Source organism: Lactuca saligna, chromosome 9, assembly GCF_052625555.1.
Source record: "Lactuca saligna cultivar CGN05327 chromosome 9, ASM5262555v1, whole genome shotgun sequence".
Classification (NCBI taxonomy): Eukaryota; Viridiplantae; Streptophyta; class Magnoliopsida; order Asterales; family Asteraceae; genus Lactuca; species Lactuca saligna.
The window spans coordinates 46,101,062-46,120,489 of NC_136425.1; the positions used below are offsets into that span (position 1 = coordinate 46,101,062).

A 19,428-nucleotide genomic window follows, 5' to 3' on the forward strand; every position below is an offset into this window, starting at 1 on the left:
GTTAGCTACTAAGTGAATATGCTAAGTCAAATGTAGCACATGATGGATAATCTCATAGCGATGGACTTGACCCTATTGCAACTCTTGTATGAGTCCAACCATTATAGGGGTGAGTCTTTTACTTGAAGGATTATCTGATCTCTGCTACATGTGGCTATATTCATGAGGTAGCTAGTTGACATTACTGGGAGTCTTTCAGTAACTGAGGACTGGTTCGGTTGGGAACCTAGGAAAGCCTAGGATATGCTCCAGTGAGTTTAGTGGAGCAGTTAGGTGAGGTTGGGAACCTAGGGGAGCCTAGGAGTTGCTTCAATGGGTATTGTTTTGCTATTTAGCGGATATTTGGTGCATCAGTGGAGTAGGTAACTTAGAGGATTCGGGAGGACCGTTGAGGAATGTAAGGATAGGTATGCAAGGTAGTATTGGGCCCTACTACTGAAAGCACAGGATCTATACTTGAATTGGTGAGATTCTTGGAGAATCTAAGAAACCTATTGGAAGGAGAACTCCTCGTTATGATTGGACCATGAGGATAGCTGATGTGCAAAATACAGATGAGCATGCAAGGGGAAGATCCAGGGTTTGGTCCCAACTCCGAAAGTGAGCTAGTTAGCAGAAGGACTATCAGGATTTTGAGTTCGCCTTGGATCTCTTGTATCAGTCGGCAAGGATTGATTGTGCGATCTATTGCGCTTTAGGATTGGAGACTATGTCTTGGGAGTAGTTTGTAGCTAGTTTAGAACAGAGGTTGCGCCAACTATTGTAGTTCAACCGTTGACGATTGAGCTGGTGAACGTGTCAGGGTGCGAGACCCTGAATGATATGGATCCTAGAGACCGAGGGTAGAAGATTGATTTGGATTACCTCGAGAAGAAAATTTCAGATCAGGTGTATATATTGGAGGGTCCCGGGAAGAGACCCAAGATTTCGGATCAGCTTTTGAGAGGTCAGCAGGGTCAGATACAGTGCAGCACGAGCAGGAAATCGTACGATGGAGTTATCGCTCTAGGACTATGGTTAGCTACAAGCGTAGCAGGATTTATCATGTCAGCAGGTGACATTACAAGTGGGTTCTTAATTTAGGGTGTGTCCGATCCGATAAATCAGTGGTGAGATTTTGGACCGTTGTGATGAGGCGAGAGTGTTGTGAGACTGTGGGGTAGCCCATAGCACTTACCGATCCATAGGTAGCGGTAACATGGTGGTAAATTTGTATTTTCCTTTGGAATTCTTTGGTAAAAGCGCGCCTTGGGAAGTGATTGGATCATCCGATTAGTTAAGAATACAAGAGTATTCTTCATGATTTCAGAGCTGAGTGATCCTGTGTTTGGCTAACTATGGGGCGCTTGTGTTGTCGGTGCAGGATTTGGGCGGGTCATGCATATTAATGGAAATGGATTGGAGATCCATAATGCATAAGAGGTGAAAGAGCATCATTGAGTCCAAGTGGGGGAGAAACAAGTGGTTGCTTAGGCCTAAGCTGTGTTGGTGGGAGTTCAGGACACTCCCAATCATCGGTTGGCATCACCTTAATTATGCATAGTGAGCAGTGGGAATCCATAGGTGTGACCCGAACTCCTGAGGGATATAGGATTCGGCTCAAGAGGTGCGACGATGTGATAGTGGAGTGTGGAAAGACCATGGGTGGTAAGCATGGTTGGATGGAAGTAGTGTTAGGCGGTGATAGGATCATTGCATTCATCGGTCTAAATTTGTGTATTTATAGGATGGTCACAAGCATGAAAGTGAGATAAGCTCGTGCTTTGGGCATACCGGCCAGGGTTGGCAAACAATTACTCTCTATTCTAGGATGAGGATCCTTGGGGTCCATGGGCGAGCCCGGATGATTATGGGAGTTCAGGATGGAACTGATAGAGACTGTTGAGTCAGGGGTTTGGATCTTGAGTTGCAGGATTATGTGGATAATCAGTATGTGACACAGAGGAGTCTAGGCTGGGTAGCCTCGATGTTGATCTCTTGGGGATTTTGGTGGTTAGACTAGGTGCGATACTAGTAGTCTCGGGGAATTTCTTAAGGGTATTTACTTATCGGTCAAATAAGGGATGTCAGAAAATTGTGGTGCATTATGCAAGTGCAGGATTTCGTATCAGTGAGATGAGATTTGGGGAATCTATATGCCAAGGGCGTCAAATGCAGGATTCCAGGGTAATGAATGGGCTTGGTTTGATGGTAGCTTAAGCGGTGGTGATGTGTCTCGGGCCCGTTCCATCTGTAATAGAGTTACGATATGTTGGAATCAAGAAGAGATGGGTGGTTGGTGATCGTATATGTAATGAGTCTATGGTGAGTCATGTAACATTCATTCCTCTAGCAGAAGTGTTGGTAGCAAGGTGTTTTTGATCAATCCTTTCCAACCATAATTCTTTTTGGAAGGCACGCAAGGCTATTATGTGTGTGTATTTTGGCTCAACAATCTGGTAGGTGTCCGGTGTTCCAAACAGTTGGTAGACAAGTTGGGATCAAGGAGGTCCCGGTTGTTCTTAAGGAAAGCAGTTATGTGGCAGCGAGATGAGTTGGAGTGGTTTCAGTGATTTGGGTTCTGTGTGTGGGGTTTCCTGTTATTCGGAGCATATGCTAATTTCTTTACAGTTGGACTAAATAATATCAGAAGTCGAGTAGTCAGTTGGGAGATAAGTGCAATGAACTTGACAATGATTCGATATGGGCGATCTGTCAGGGAGATAGACCATCTCGAGACTACAAATTTCAGATAGAGTAGAAGCGATCATAATGCAAGGAATTCGTTCATCTTTGGGTTTTAGAACCCTGCGAGGGTTGGTTCTGGTTACCTTGTAAAGGCTAAGGAATGTTGTGGTTGATGTCGTGCTGCTCAAGTTTTCTGGCGTGTTAGGAGTGGTAAGGAATGATTTCGAGGATAAAATCTAATTTAAGTGAGGGAGAGTTGTAACTCTCTGTTTGAAATTAAATAAAATGAGTAAATAAATAATAAATTTTAAAACCCTGATATGTATAATATATTTTATTGTAGCTCTAAATCCATAATATTTAGCAAGGTGTTGGTTTCGGGGAGCCAAATGATATAATTTAGACATTTGGGGGTTAAAGTGTAATTCCAAGATTATTTTGTGAAGATTTTCAGAAGTCAGGGGGTGTTTGGTAAAATATGGGACTTATATTGAATAAGATTTAGAGGTTAAGGGGCTAAATGGTAAATATTGGGGTTATGTTGAAAAGTTCTAGTGAAGGAGGGGCCAAACTTGTAAAAGTGGATTGATGTTGTAAAGAACACGGGTTTAGACCCGAAGCTCCTTCCTTTCCCGCTTCAAGATTCATCATCGGGATCCCTAACCCTAAAGCGATATTCTCCATCCGCCACTACCCTTGGAACACCCTCATTCGCCGTTGCTTTGCTGAGGATCACCACCATCGCAGCTCCGCTACCGGAAATGTCATGAGCAGCCGAGATGACCGCCAAAGGCTGATGACTAAGCTGAAGTTTTTTGTTGTGAGGGTCATGAGTGATTCAAAAACTTTTGGTAAGGCCACCTGCCATCTCTCTCTCTCTCTCTCTCTCTCTCTCTCTCTCTCTCTTTCTCCTTTTGCTTGCTCTTTTCGGTGAATGAGACGTGGGCCATGTCCTCACTGTTGTTGCTGGCTTCAGTCTCCGTTTCTATTAGCTCTGACGTCGCCAACCGCCAAGTTGGTGACTAAGGGTTGTGGTCTCATGTCGTGTTATGCGTGTATGCTACTAGAACTGTGAAGCTTGCGGAGTAAATGACATTTTGACTGGAGGTGAGGCGAAACACCATGGCAACTAACCATAGTGGCAGCCGCTAAGTCACTTTCTCTCGCCACCACCAGCCACCGTGAGGAGGTGGCTGTGTGCATGAATTAGTATGTGTATAAATGTATTTCATGGGCTTAATGTTGTATGGATGTCTCTTGGCCAGGAAACGGAAGGAAACTCATTACCACCACCTGCTGCCGTCGTCCTATTGCCACTGTTCCACCACTGTTAGCCACCATCTTCAATGGCTGTGGGATTTCGGGTGCATTTGGATTGATGCTTGGAGTGCTTTTGGCGTTGTTTTGGCATAAGAACGTGACCACCACCACCGTGAGGTAGTGGCTGCTGCCGTGAACCACCGCCAACTACCACTGCCCGAGGTGATAGTGGGTGGTACCCGAATTGTTAGACTTTAATTAATGTAAAAAAAACTTGACTATTAGATTACTTGGTTTTGTGATTGGGTTGGAAACCCTAATTAGGTTTTAGAAAACCCTAATTTTGGAAATGTGTATTTTGGATTAGTCAGGACCTGTGTTTGGATCGTTAGATTTGGAATTTTGAATTATGCCTGACCATATTGGATGTTTGGACTAGTGGAGTGGTGGACTTAATGGATTAAGTCTTTAATGGGTTAAGTAGGAACACTTAACTCTAATCGTCATTTTATGTGAAAAACCCTAATTGGGTTTGGGTTCTTGTTAGGCCATTTCTTGGAATGGGTCACTATGGCCTTTGTGGCCCAAATAGGAACACATTGTGGACTAAGGAAATTATTGGGCTTTAGGATAAGGCCCATTGGAAAGGCTTGGGCCCAAGTTGGAAAACTGGGCCTTGATGATTATGAGACATGGGACCATCAGAATGCTAATTGTTTAGACTAGAATAAATGGTTGGGCCTCAAGATAAGTCCATGTAGTGGTTTGGGTCCAATTTGGAAGATTGGGCCATATGTTGGGCCTTGGTTCATTGATTGGTTTTTGGGCCTTCAGAGTGTGTGTTTGTACCTTGGTTTTAGACCAAGTTATGTTAACGGTAAAATAGTCTTTTTACCCTAAGCATGGACTTATGGTTATGTATTGGAACCCAATTATTAATTGGGTGTTGTTTTGATGTTGATTGTTCAGGAATCTGTCAACCAGTAGCTAGAGTTTTATCCGTGGGACTTCGGCAGTGTGAGGTGAGTCTCCTCACCATACCAATGGGTCTAAGGCACCAAGTCCAACCCATTTATTTAGTTGTGGTGATTATTGTGAATGTGCTATCGATACATTGTGTATTTATGTGAAGACCATGTGGGGGTTCCCATGGCAGTTAGTTAAGACTGTATGGGGGTTCCCATGGCCCATTATGTGATATGTGTTATACTAGTTGTTTATGTGATATGTGATATGCTAGAAGTCTCTGTGATACTTGCATGGAAGACCACGGGGGGTTCCCGAGGCAGTTAGATATCAGACCATGTGAGGGTTCCCATGACATTCCAGGCTAAGGCCATGTGAGGGTTCCCATGGCAGTAGGCTAAGACCATGAGGGGCCTCCTATGGCACCCAGTGTAAGACCCTGTAGGGTTTCCATGGCATCCTTATATGTTTATGAGACCATGTGGGGGTTCCTATGGCATTGGGTTAAGATCACGTGGGGGTTCCAGTGACACCCGGTGTAAGACCTTGGAGGGTTTCTAGGGCATCCTTGTATGTTTGTATGTTTAGCTTATATGGTTGAATGTATGGTTTGATTGGTAGCTAGTGAAGACCATGTGGGGGTTCCCATGGCAGGTAGTTAAGACCACATGGGGATTCCAGTGGCACTCGGTGTAAGACCTTGGAGGGTTTCCATGGCCTTCCTATATGTTTATATGCATGACTTGTTTAGTTGATATGATTTATGTGATTATATGTATAAGACCCTGGAAGGTTTCCATGGCATCCTTATATCTGTATGTGCATGGAATATGTGATTGATATGGTTTATGTGATTATATGGGGTATGCTTTGAATAACTCACTAAGCTTCGTGCTTACATTTTTGTTTATGGTTTCAGGTATCATCGGTTTGGAAAGGAAGGGTCCGGCTTGATCACAACGCACACACCTTGTTTCTGCAACATATGATTTTGGGACTAACTATGATGAATGTTTTTATTTAATCATGTTTTGGAATGTTTGGATTTAAAGATATATGTGTTTTGACTGTATTGAAAAATGGAATTTTTACCCTTGATTTTTGGGTCGTTACACATTAAGACCACCAAACTCATGCATGGAGAAGAACTAAGAGCCAAAATCATATTTTTACCACTCCAACTACCCTAAAACGTCTAAAAGGACAACTCTATGGGTCTAGGTTATATCATACCCCAAAGGACCAAGAATATGGGGCTATAAAGCCTAAACTTTGAACATAAGCAAGATCTATTGATAGGATCATCAAGTTCACAACTTTATACCTCCAAATGAAGCTTGGAAGTGAGGTGTTCCAAGATCTAAGAGGTCTTGGTCTTCCAAGTTGATGATTTTTTCTTCACTTTGCTTCAAAGGCACCATTAAACACAATTTTGAGCTCAAAAGAACACAAGGGATTAGGGTTGCAAAGGACGAAATGAGAGTTGGTGGCTGGTGGGGGAGTGAGCACTTGAGAGTTAATGATGTTTATAGAGGGTCCAAACCCTAAAAATTAGGGTTTGTGGATCATACACGTACGCCTTGCATACTCTAGGCACACCTCGTGTACATGAGTCCACCACTAAATTACAAAAATGCCACTATGGGCCATTTTACAAGCTTTCTCATGCACAAGGGCTAAAATGTAACAACTCTTCATACTTAGGATTAAAATTGAAAATACCTCATCATCGAAATGTTTTTTTTGGTTTGTGTTTACTTAACTTTATTGAGATATCGTTCACCTTATTCGTAAGAGCAACACACACTAATCATCTTTTTCATTTCCTAGTGTTTTGATGAAAATTTTGAAATACAGGTACTGAGAACCCCATTTGAGTAAAAGACATCTTCAAACATTTCTTCATGTTAGGGAAAAAAATGATACTTATCAAGACTCAGAACAAATTTGATGCTACTTGGCAAGTTCTGATGACCCTTGTTATAAAGTAATATGGATAACACATGCAACCAAAAGCACACAAAGACTTAGTATTTACGTGGTTTGGTCAATGTGACCTACATCCATGGGTAGGAGAGGAGTATTCTTTATTTATGAGATTCGACCTACTCACTAAGGATACAAAAGACACTTCAAACGACTTAAAAGACATATATATTTATAGTGAATAGATTAGACCTAAAACCCTAATGGGCTAAGCTCATTGCCCCATAGGACCATGAGTGGTGTCAACCAATCACAATCCGCCATACAATAGCTTCTGGAACATTCATCTTTGTGGCACATCATAATGGCACCTCATGATCCATAGTGGCACATCATGATGCAATAGTGGCACATCAAGATCTATAGTGGCACATCTTGATGCAAGTGTGGCACATCATGCAATAATCCTTGAGCATATTTTAACTTCTGAGCACCCTTGGATAATATTGAGCATCATAGTGAACATCACATCATAAGTGGCACATCAGGGATACCATGACACATTAAGAAACACAAGTGGCACACCTTGCACCAAGATGGTGTATCTTGTGCGAGGAATGGCACACCTTCTCCAAGGGTGGCCTATCTTCCTCCAAGTGGAACACTGACGTCTAAGTTGGCACTCCTTCTTCACAAATGGCAAACCTTCCTTCAAGTTGGTACATCTTCCTTTTGATTGGCACACCCCCTTCACAAATGGCACACTTGCATCCCAAGGTGGCACACCTTGCATCTAAGTAGCACACATTGTCTCCAAAGTGGTGTATCTAAGAATAGGATGACACATCTAGATCATATATGGCACATTCATGCACCATGATGCTCTATTCCACTCGCAGGTGCTCCATACCACCTTTTATAAGATTCGTTCCTTTGACACTTACTTCGTTCCTTTTTCAGATGATCCATTGCCTTCTTAAATGACTCATTCCTTTTTCACATGCTTCATGAACACCAAGTGCTCCATTGAACTCAAATTCTCCATGTGAATACTCCAAATTCTCAAGTCATATTTAACGCTTCACTTCTACTGTTTTCAAGTATAGATTAATCACCCGAGAAGACGATTCATGAATGTCCACTGATTGTGTATCTTCTTTGTTAATTAGATGAACACATCCCTTTAGCTCCTAAATCTAACAAAAAATATTCTCATGCAAAATGATTGAAATGGATTCAAGAATGTTATTAATGCATGATATGTTGATACAAACATGTTTGTTATTAATATTATCCTCTTAGTCATTGTAATTATAAATTATCTTTTCTAACACCTTCATAAACAATCCTAGATCACACCCTTAATGGGATACCTTATATACCAAGTGGCACGTGTGTATCCTTAGGAACAAAGGTCCGTGGCTACATAAACAATTAAAGAAAGAATGATTTGACACTATTGTTTTCATGGAATTTCTTACATATAGTAGTTAAAAAAAACCATTAAAATTTGCATCCCTCCAATGTAATTAATTGACACCTCATTGAATCCTTCATTTCTATAATCTGCACACAAGTTAGACATAAAAGATAGTTCACTGGCATTTTCAAAGACCAAATAAAGAAGGTGGCATATGAAATAACACCATTGTTGGGTTTTCTATGCATTTAAACACAAGATTATGTGCAACGAAAACAAAACAACAATCATATATGTTTATGCACCCTAATGCTCTAATTTTAATGTTATTACTACTACCTTACTAAAACATAAATAAGGAAGAATTGCATACCTATTTACTGTCATTGATCTCCATTCTTGAAATCTTGTCCTTATCAATGTTGCTTGGATGAAATTACACAAACCAGAATCCCTCTAATGGTATCACACACAAGACACCAAAAAGAGAATCAAAAGATAACTGGGAAGAGGATCAAAATTATACAAACCCTAATAAGGGTTAAGAATTTCGTTCAAAAAATAGGAAGAATGGAATTGGTGAAAAATAAAGTTACGAATCAAGGACGAATGAAATCCTTAGCACCCTATTTATAGCCTTAGATCCCCATCCAAGTTTCATCTCCCATGCTATATGGGATGGAGGAATTTTGAAATTCACCTTCCATCCCAAGTAGAATGAATTTCGAATTTTCCTTTATCCTTAAGAGTGTTGGAACATTCCAATTAGTCAATATTTTAACTAATTAATATTCAATCTTTTGAATTAATTAATTTCCAATTAATTCTAAAATCGTTTCTAATTAATTTATTAAACCTAATAAATTAATAAACTAATTTTTCTCCTTAATTCCTTTTTCTTTTAATTCCTTAAATGGGTCATGAAGGAAACCCAAAATGACCATGTTATTATTTAAAATATTATCAATAGTTAATGAATTTGTACACTCTTTCCAATAACTACAAACTCTCAATTCAACCCTATTTCATTTCCATGAATTATTAAGTGAAGGTTTTCATATTTCCCACGATCCCCGACACTATATTAGCATGAAAGTTTGGACATATGTTAGCATCTTACGTCCTTATTATACTAGTATATTGATTAACATTATTTGCCTCTCCTTCCGGCTTGGATTATTGCTTCATATTTCAATTAAACCTTGCTAGCAAAGCAAAATATTACAATTTCATGCCCACAAAGAATACAAGTTTTGGATAAGCATGTCCACCTTCACGATCTTAAGAAATCAGACAAATCTAAACATCTTCAAGTGTTTGGTCTCTTAAACATCTGAAATTGTGCCAAACTTTTCACATAATCATAAGAAATTTATAACGTAAAAAGTATATAAGGTCTCAAATGATCAAAGGAGCTCTCCCCTAGTCCTCACCCTTTTCCATTGTTTACTTTTTTCGATCAACATAATTTCTCATGGACCATCCCTCGATCATCGCAAATCATAATGAACCATTGTAACAGTAACTTCATAATAGCAAAATTTGAATTCAAATTACTCATAGACAAAACTGTTGACAACAAGGTTCAGATAAAAGCAATGATCACACCCACCACAATAACCAAGAAGTTCAAACACTCCATATTGATCGCTCTCGATGAAAACCCCCACACCCCATCTTGAATTCCAATAACCCTAGTTAACAATAAGAAAATCCACGAAGAGAAAAACTCATTTGCATCTAAGTGATTTTTATATATGATTATTGAATAATTCGAATCAAAATAGGAAAGGGAATACATTTATTTTAAAAATTAGTTTTCTATGAACAACTTCATGTTATGCATTAATGTAGATTTCTTACCCATTTATATTAATGAAGTGGATTTCTTTTATGTACTCATTTTTTCACTTTGTTCTTTATCAATTTATACAATAAAAATGGAGATAAAAGCGTACTAAAAATGTTTATAAAAAGCTTTATAGCAAATCAAGACATGATTTTACAAAATTGATAGAAAACCATTTGATTTTTATTGTATATAAAATCACCTTTCAAATGTGATTGTTTTCATCATGATTATAAAGAACTCAAAATAGTATATTACACATTCTCTCTCTCCTAAATAAGTTAGGATCCAAACATCCTCCTTAAATAAAATTCACGAGGTAGGAGTGTCCAAGATAACTTGATACCTCGAGCGACTAAATATAGCAAAAATGGAGAAAAAGGAAGAGGTGGAGGAGGCGAAGAACGACTCCACGCCACTTAGCACCACCATATATCGCAACAAACGTGAATAAAGTTTTTCTTATGTAATCCATCGTAACTCCTAGTGAAAAAGTCTTCATCTGTTTCATCCATTGCTCTATTTTTGGCTTTTTACTTCATCACCGAGGTGTGTTTCTTCGTTCTTTAATTCTTTGCTTCAATCCAACTACTATTGCTTTCTATAATTACAGGCTATAAATACATACCATTGTAATCGGTCCGTATAGTTTTTCAATTGCAAGAAACCCTTTTGAAACTTACAGAAATCAGTCTGCTTGAATTTTCCAATGGATCGGAATTTCGTAATTAGGGTTCTTGTTCTTGTCATACATTTGGGGGTTTGGGTATCAGCGAATGTCGTTTTTCAGGTCCAGCACAAGTTTACCGGCAACAGAAGGTCTATAACTGCTTACAAAGCTCATGATACCTACCGTCACCGGAGAATCCTCTCCGCCACTGACCTCCCTCTGGGTGGCAACGGCAGCCCCTCCGCCGCCGCGTAATTCCTCTATCTATCTCTACATTTATATGGAATTAAGCATTATTTTAAAGACTGTTTTTTTTTCTTAACTTTTAAATGTTTGTACGATTTTTATAGGCTATATTTCACGGAAATTCAAATCGGAACTCCACCAAGGAAATATCATGTGCAAGTCGATACTGGAAGTGACCTCTTATGGATAAACTGTATCGGGTGTCAAAATTGTCCCCAAAAAAGTGACCTTGGAGTATGTTACTTTCTTCAAAATCTTGGCAAAAACCGTTGAAATGTTATCGATTTCATTCATTAAATAATTTATTTTTGTGTTTTGTATACAGATTGAACTTGCATTTTATGATCCAATGTCCTCCACAAGCTCCCAAATGATTACTTGCGATCAAGATTTTTGCACAACCACCCTCGATGCCTCTAACAAAGCTTGTATTATTGGAATGCAATGTTCATATCTTGTTAGATATGGTGATGGGAGCTCAACAAAAGGGTATTTCGTTAGAGATAATGTGAAGCTCGATAGGGTTTCGGGGAACCTTCAAACCGCATCCATGAATGGAAGCATTACTTTTGGGTGAGTTATCTGCAATTTTTATCTCACTGACATCAGTCTCACAACGTGTTTTAACTTTATATAAATGAAAAAAATTAACAATTTATTTTATTGAAAATAGGTGTGGGGCCCGGCATTTTGGGGGATTAGGCTTATCCCAACAAGCACTAGATGGGATTCTAGGGTTTGGGCAAGCGAATTCTTCGATAATTTCGCAGCTTGCTTTGGCTAAAAAGGTAAAAAAGACTTTTTCGCATTGCTTGGCTAGCTCTAAAGGAGGTGGGATTTTTGCTATTGGAGAAGTGGTGTATCCGAAAGTGAAAACAACACCGATTTTACCAAATGAGTAAGAAATAATTTTTTCGTTATAGTTTTTTGTTACCTTTTTATTTGCTAACGTAGCTTCGTCTCTTTTTTATAGACAGTCACAAATTTATATGCAATTACGGCGGAATCTGACGGATCTGGAATTCAAGATTCCATTCCATGGATGGAATTCAATTCCGTCAGATTCCTTCAAATTCTCATGTTTGATTGATTTCACCGTTCCTAGGGACGGTGTAAGGAATTCGATTCCTTTTTATGTCAAACACCAAAATAACCTCATTATATATATATTTAAATAAATAAAAATAAAAACCGTGAAAAAATCTAAAAGCTATTCAGTTTAATATTGAATTCCACTCCATTTATTGCCAACCAAACATGTAAGAATTTATCCTTTGACAGATTTCAAACTTTCCAAAAAGATTCCTTACATCACTTTCAAACCTATCTCATTTATTATTACTCACATATATTATTTTTACATTTTAGGATACATTATAATATTGAATTGAAGGCAATTGAGGTGGGTGATGATTTCATCCAACTTCCAACAAATATATTCAACACACCTTCCAAACGAGGAACAATAATTGATAGTGGAACAACCTTGGCTTATTTTCCTCATGTCATTTACACCCAACTAATGCAAAAGGTTTCTCAAATATTCAACTTTATTCCTTCCATTTTTACTTTTTTTTTTTATAATAAAATCAATCATTACTTATTGTTTCTTTTTTTAATCTTAGATTATGGCCACACAAACAAATAGAGTACCTCATACACTTGATCATCAGTTCAAATGTTACAGCAACCCCGGAAAGTAAGGTTTCTTTTATAAAAGATTATTCGAGTTATGAAATATGTAACATTTTTTTTTTTAATTTATGATAGTGTTGATGATGTGTTTCCAATGATCACGTTTCACTTTGCAAATTCACTTCCGTTGAAAGTTTATCCCCATCAATATCTTTTCCAAATTCAGGTATAAAAATCTAGTGTTCAATTCTAGTAACTATCATTGTTTTTTTAACTAAATTTATTTTATTTATTTTCAGTCTAAAGATTGGTGCATTGGTTTTTTGAGCAACGGATTACAGCCAAAGGAGGGAAAGGATTTGACCTTGTTGGGAGGTTAGTCTATAAAATTTTATAAAATTATGACAAATCTTTTAAACTTTTTAATTAATCATTTTTAATATTATTATTTTTTTTGGGCAGATCTTGTGTTAACAGACAGGTTGGTTACTTATAACATGGAAGATCAAACTATCGGATGGATTGAATATGATTGTATGTATACTTCGCTCTCTTTTTTTAATTTCAGATTTAAGCTTGTTCAGGGGTATTATCGTAATTTGCCTTTTTTTTTGGGTGTTTCAGGCTCATCGAGCATCAAGGTGAAAGATGAAGAGACGGGGAGGGTGTTCCAGGTTGGGTCCCATGATATTACACCATCGTCGGGTTGTAAAGATGAGTGGTTTATTGTGTGGTTGGTGTTTATAATAGCTACTAAAATAGTTGTGTATTAGAAACCATTGACCATAGTTGTAACCATGGTCAATGGTTGTGTTTAATAAATAAAGTATAAAGTATGTTTTAATATACATGCATTCCCCAATTGCTCATGATGATATTTTGAATTTTGAGGAAAAGTTGGTAAGGAATATTGGTGGTATTAATGAAATTACCATGTAAAAACAGTATAAAAGATTTTAAGTTTCAAACATAAGAATTAAAAGGTGGAACTACTGATAGGGGTTATGTTTGACGCGCCAAAGCTAGTTGAAAAGTTAGATTTTTTTTTTTTTTTTTTTTTTTTTTTTTTTTTTTTTTAAGTTGACATGTTTGAAAATAGTTTATAAGCTATTTTTTTAAAAGCTATTTAAAGTAGCTTTTTAGAAGTTTTTTTAAAATTTTCTAAATATATCTTTTAATTAATTATAAAATCAAATTTTTTTATGTGTTTTTTTATGTAATTTTATATTTTTTAGTTAGTTTTATCAAACGTTATTTTTTATCGGTTAGTTTTTCAGTTATCAGCTAATTTTTTATTTAACATTTAGTTTTTTAGATATCAGCTAACTTTTCAGCTAACAACTAACTTTCTAATTAGTACGCCATATGTGGCCTAAGGTAATATTGTTAACCGGATGAAAATAGGTAGGGTTGTGTGCTATTGACCTCATGAAGAGATATATAGGACTTAGTAAGAGGGTAAAAGTGTGGGAATCAAACAATTTTATTGGACGGAGTAAGAGTAAAAGGTAACTGATAAATCAAACAAATTCTAAATGATTTTTAGTTTTTGTGAATAAGCAATTTATTAAAGGGGTGTTTGACTTCGCTTTTAAGAGAACAAAAGTTATTTTAGGAAAAGTTGCGAAAAATCTGGTTTACCTGATATTTTCAAAAACTTCATTTTCCTTATATACAAAAGTAACTTTTTACAAGATCTGTTGTTTTTACCAAACATTTTTTAGTTTTTTTTTATCTTTTCTTAAAAGCTAAAAGATATTTTAAAAGATAAAACAAACACCCCTAAATATGATATGATATCATAATACTACAATGATTTTTTTTTTTTTTTTTTGAGAGAGAGAGAGAGAGATTTATATGGAAAATAACATAAAATGGCAATCAATAATCCCAAGTTTACTCTTTAGATTACTAAATTATTAATTGCATCTAATAAGAAAACCAACTTTTTATTTTAGTTTTAAAATAAAAACGATTACGATTTTGACAATAAACATCATCATTACCCTTGTCATATCGAACTAATAGCCTATTTTAGTCATTTTTTAAGCCACAACTTTAACTACATAATTTTTTTGGATTAAAATGGTAAGGTCATAAAGCAATATAACGTTGCTAATGGTAGTCGTTTGTGGTTTGAAAAAAATGATTACATGAGACGTTTAGTTAGATGTGGCAAGGGTAATGAAAATATTCGTTGTCATTTTAATCAATAAAAATCATAATAGCTAGTATTTTAAAACTAAAATAAAAAAGTTGGTTTCCTTATTTCGATACAAATAAAAGTTTAGTGACCTAAAAACATCTTTTTTGTTATTGGTTTCCATATTAAATCATTTTTCCTAATTTTTAAGGTTATATGTAATACATTTTGATCTATTTGACATGTTTGCTTTTAATTAAAATTTAAATAGCACATTCCAAAAATAAATCTAATTTAGCTTGTTGACTTTAATATTCATTTAAATTGTTACATACACAACCCAAACAGTTATGTACGGTTTGTCATCATATTTTTTTTTATGTTTACCCTAAATATTGTACAGTCACTTGTACTATCATATCTATGTCATCAATGCATGAATTATAGATATGTCTTGTCAATATATTTTATATATTGTATGTGTTTTGTGTTGCGTATTTTTTTTTTGTTTTGTCTGTAACAAATACATTTGTTTTATTATACAAATAATTTAGTCTGTAGTTAGATTCCAAAGATCGTAGTGGTTCATATGAAGGCAGCTATAGTTGCTTTGTATACTGATAGTCACCATTTTTTGATGGGTATGAAATGTATCACTTTAGGGAAACTTTATTCTTTCAGTTTTGTTGACGTATAATCAGATTCCACGACGCATGTACTATACGTCATCGATTTATTTGGTAAATCATCAGGAAGTTACATTGATTTGATTGGTAATGAATGAATTTGATTGGATTAGTTGGATTCCAAACACATGATTTACGTCATTGATTTATTTGGTAATTCATCAAAATGTTAGATTGCTTTGATTGGTAAGGAATAACATTTGATTTGATTGGTCGAAATTCACACATGTGAAGGCGGCTACGGTTGCTTTATATACTGACAACTACGGATTGTAGATCCCTCATCTTTTGATGGATATGAAATGTATAAATTTTGGGGAAACTTTATTCTCTCGGTTTTGTTGACGTATAGTTAGATTCCGCACACTTTCTATACGTCATTAATTTATTTGGTAAGTCATCGGGATGTCCGATTGATTTGATTGGTAAGGAATGGTGTTTGATCAGATTTGTCGAACTCCACACATGTACTATACGTCATTGATTTATTTGGTAAGTCATCAGGATGTTAGATTGATTTGATTGGTAATGAATGATGTTTGATTTGATTAGTTAGATTCTATACACGCGATATAAGTTATTGAATTATTTGATAATTCATCAAAATGTTAGATTGCTTTGATTGGTATGGAATGATGTTTGATTTGATTGGTCAGAATTCACACATATGAAGGCGACTATGGTTGCTTTGTATACTGACAACTACATATTGTAGACCCTCATCTTTTGATGACTATGAAATGTATCACTTTTGGGGAAACTTTATTCTCTCAGTTTTGTTGATGTATAGTTAGATTCCGCACATGTTCTATACGTTATTAATTTATTTCGTAAGTCACCGGGATGTCAGATTGATATGATTGGTAAGGAATGGTGTTTGGTTATATTTGTCGGACTCCACACATGTACTATACGTCATTAATGTATTTGGTAAGTCATCAGGATGTTAGATTGGTTTGATTGGTAATGAATGATGTTTGATTAGATTAGTTGGATTCCACACACGTGATATACGTCATTGATTTATTTCGTTGGTAAGGAATGACGATTGATTTGATTGGTTGGAATTCACACATATGAAGGCGACTACGGTTGCTTTGTATACTGAAAGCTACAAATTGTAGACCCCTCATCTTTTGATGGCTATGAAATGTATCACTTTTGGGGAAACTTTATTCTCTTAGTTTTGTTGACATATAGTTAGATTCCGCACACATTCTATATGTCATTAATTTATATGGTAAGTCATCGGGATGTTAGATTGATTTGATTGACAAGGAATGGTGTTTGATTAGATTTGTCGGACTCCACACGTGTACTATAGGTCATTTATTTATTCAGTAAGTTATCAGGATGTTAGATTGATTTGATTGGTAATGAATGACGTTTGATTTGATTAGTTGGATTCCACACACGTGATATACGTCATTGATTTATTTGGTAATTCGTCAAAATTTTAGACTGATTTGATTGGTAAGGAATGGCATTTGATTTGATTGGTCGGAATGCACACATATAAAGGCGGCTACGGTTGCTTTGTATACTGACAACTACGGATTATAGACGCCTCATCTTTTGATGGCTATGAAATGTATCACTGTTGGGGAAACTTTATTCTCTTAGTTTTGTTGACATATAGTTAGATTCCGCACACACGTTCTATATGTCATTAATTTATTTGATAAGTCATCGGGATGTCAGATTGATTTGATTGGTAAGGAATGGTGTTTGATTAGATATGTCGGACTCCACACGTGTACTATAGGTCATTGATTTATTCAGTAAGTCATCAGTATGTTAGATTGATTTGATTAGTAATGAATGACGCTTGATTTGATTACTTGGATTCTACACACGTGATATACGTCATTGATTTATTTGGTAATTCATCAAAATTTTAGACTGATTTGATTGGTAAGGAATGACATTTGATTTGATTGGTCGGAATTCACACATGTAGTATGTGTCTTTGATTTATTTGATACGTCATGAGGATGTCAAATTATTTTGATCAGAATTCACACATGTGTTATGCATCATTGATTTATCATACAGTCTCATAGTTCAAAATCAATTTAAAAGTTCAAAATAGTAAGGATGTGACAATTAAATATCATAACATAGTTCAAGATAACAACACAAGTTGTTGCCTTCAAAATATTCTTGTTGTCTTCTAAGAATTTATTGGGCCTTTAATATGAGCAAAAGTCAAAATAAGTTAGGCAACAAAATTGTCTAGTGGAAATACCCAAGGTTGACTCATTTAGAGTAATGATAATGACAATCGTGTACTCAAGACCACCCCCAAAATCAATATAAAACCAATACATAATCATTGTTAAACCAAAGAATAAAGTAATAAATATTCAGAATAACTAAAGCAAAAGATATATGAACCCATATGCAAAGAAAAGATATAATATTCAAGAACCCAAACCCCAAATGTTTAATAACTAATAAATTTTATCCAAAGAATGTGATAGTTAAATCCAACATCAAATTATTAATAATCCAATATTTTAACAAGGGAATTAGTATCCCATAATCAAAAGCAATGAGTTAATTAACCCGTAATAAAGAGTTTTGTGACCCATAGCTCTATACACATAATCAAAGCTAAATGTTGGTTAGCAAAGATTAACAGTATCAATAAACATGCATCTTTACCAACATTTATTCACCTTATAAAGTCGAAACTCATCAAAAATATATGGTTTACATTCGTGCTCATGAGTTAAACCTCCATTTTGATCATCTATAAACTAGGAACTAGTGAACCATCATATTGGGCCACATAAGGGGTAGTTAGCCTTACATGTTCAATGTGGGAATTATCTAAAAATCTACACACGTATAAACAAAACAACACCTAATGTCAAACCACATAGTGCATGATGATTGACATGTATAGTCTCTCATCCTACATATATGCACGTAAGGAAGCTCTAAAACGCTTTTCCAAGACTATCTATAGATTTTTCCTAAAAATGTGTGTGTATGTGTATGTATGTGTGTGTGTGTGTGTGTATATATATATATATATATATATATATATATATATATAGAGAGAGAGAGAGAGAGAGTGAGAGTGAGAGAAGGGAGGTTAGGGGGACAGAGATTCAAATTAGAACAATTACAAGAGTTGAGAAATGTGATAACAAATATGAGTCACTTTGTTTTAATTAAAATCATAAAATAATAATTATATAAATCAAAAAACAATTAAAAAAACTCGCTAACCAAGATTTGGAGACACTATCTTTATGAGGTCCGATGTACTATCTAAATGGATCCCAAGAGTCCGTGGCATATTATGGATTAGCCAAACTTGAACATGAGGCAACGAAGGTGGCTGGACGTGGTCAAAGATTATGACTGCGAGATCCTTTACCATCCGGGTAAAGCGAATGTAGTGGCTGATGATTTGAGCCGCAAGTCAGTTGGCTCTTCAGTTAGAGTGTCATGTATGAGGATATCGATGGATTCCCCACTCTTGGGATAGATCAGGGAGGCTCAGGCCGAGGGTGTTTGGGAAAAGAATTGGAAGAAAGAAAGATCAGGGGTGAGATTGTCAGGTTCGTCTTGGGTAGTAATGGATTGTTGACCCGATGTGGTCGGGTCTGGGTTCCAATGTATGGTGGAGCCAAACCAATTGTGTTGGAGGAGGCTCATAAGTCTCATTTTTCTATTCAGCCGAGGGCCACCAAGATGTACCAGGATCTAAGATTGAGCTATTGATGGCCGTGTATGAAGAGATAGCCTGGTATGTGGAGAGATGCATGATTGTCAGGATGGTCAAGGCTGAGCATCAGAGGCTGCATGGTAAGTTCCAGCCTCTGGAAGTTCTCATGTGAAAATAGGAGCAGATCTCGATGGATTTTATCACCAAGTTGCCGAAGGCGGCAAAGGGTTTTGATGCTATGTGGGTAATCTTGGATCGATTGACCAAGATTGCCCACT

General features: G+C 36.3%; 1 protein-coding gene across 2 annotated transcripts; it reads left to right on the forward strand.

Annotated features, from left to right (window-relative positions):
* The first annotated feature begins 10,348 nt into the window (after positions 1 to 10,348).
* Positions 10,349 to 13,487, forward strand: LOC145018782 (aspartic proteinase 36-like). 2 transcript variants are annotated; one of them, XM_078976628.1, is made up of 11 exons: positions 10,349 to 10,637; positions 10,774 to 11,009; positions 11,109 to 11,238; positions 11,330 to 11,577; positions 11,678 to 11,902; positions 12,373 to 12,535; positions 12,630 to 12,703; positions 12,775 to 12,865; positions 12,939 to 13,014; positions 13,102 to 13,173; positions 13,264 to 13,487. In XM_078976628.1, the coding sequence occupies exons 2-11, from the start codon at positions 10,798 to 10,800 to the stop codon at positions 13,410 to 13,412; spliced, it is 1,440 nt and encodes a 479-aa protein (XP_078832754.1). In that variant the 5' UTR covers positions 10,349 to 10,637; positions 10,774 to 10,797; the 3' UTR covers positions 13,413 to 13,487. The 2 variants fall into 2 exon arrangements, with proteins under 2 accessions (XP_078832754.1, XP_078832753.1); XM_078976627.1 differs by lacking the exon at positions 10,349 to 10,637 and having other exon boundaries at positions 10,657 to 11,009.
* Positions 13,488 to 19,428: the final 5,941 nt, after the last annotated feature.

Bases quoted from the DNA above. Each gene is read 5' to 3' on its own strand.
- LOC145018782 (XM_078976628.1), top strand. From the start codon at position 10,798: ATGGATCGGAATTTCGTAATTAGGGTTCTTGTTCTTGTCATACATTTG. The intron at 11,010-11,108 runs GTAATTCCTCTA...CGATTTTTATAG, and splicing joins GGCAGCCCCTCCGCCGCCGC to GCTATATTTCACGGAAATTC. The intron at 12,536-12,629 runs GTTTCTCAAATA...TTTTAATCTTAG, and splicing joins ACACCCAACTAATGCAAAAG to ATTATGGCCACACAAACAAA.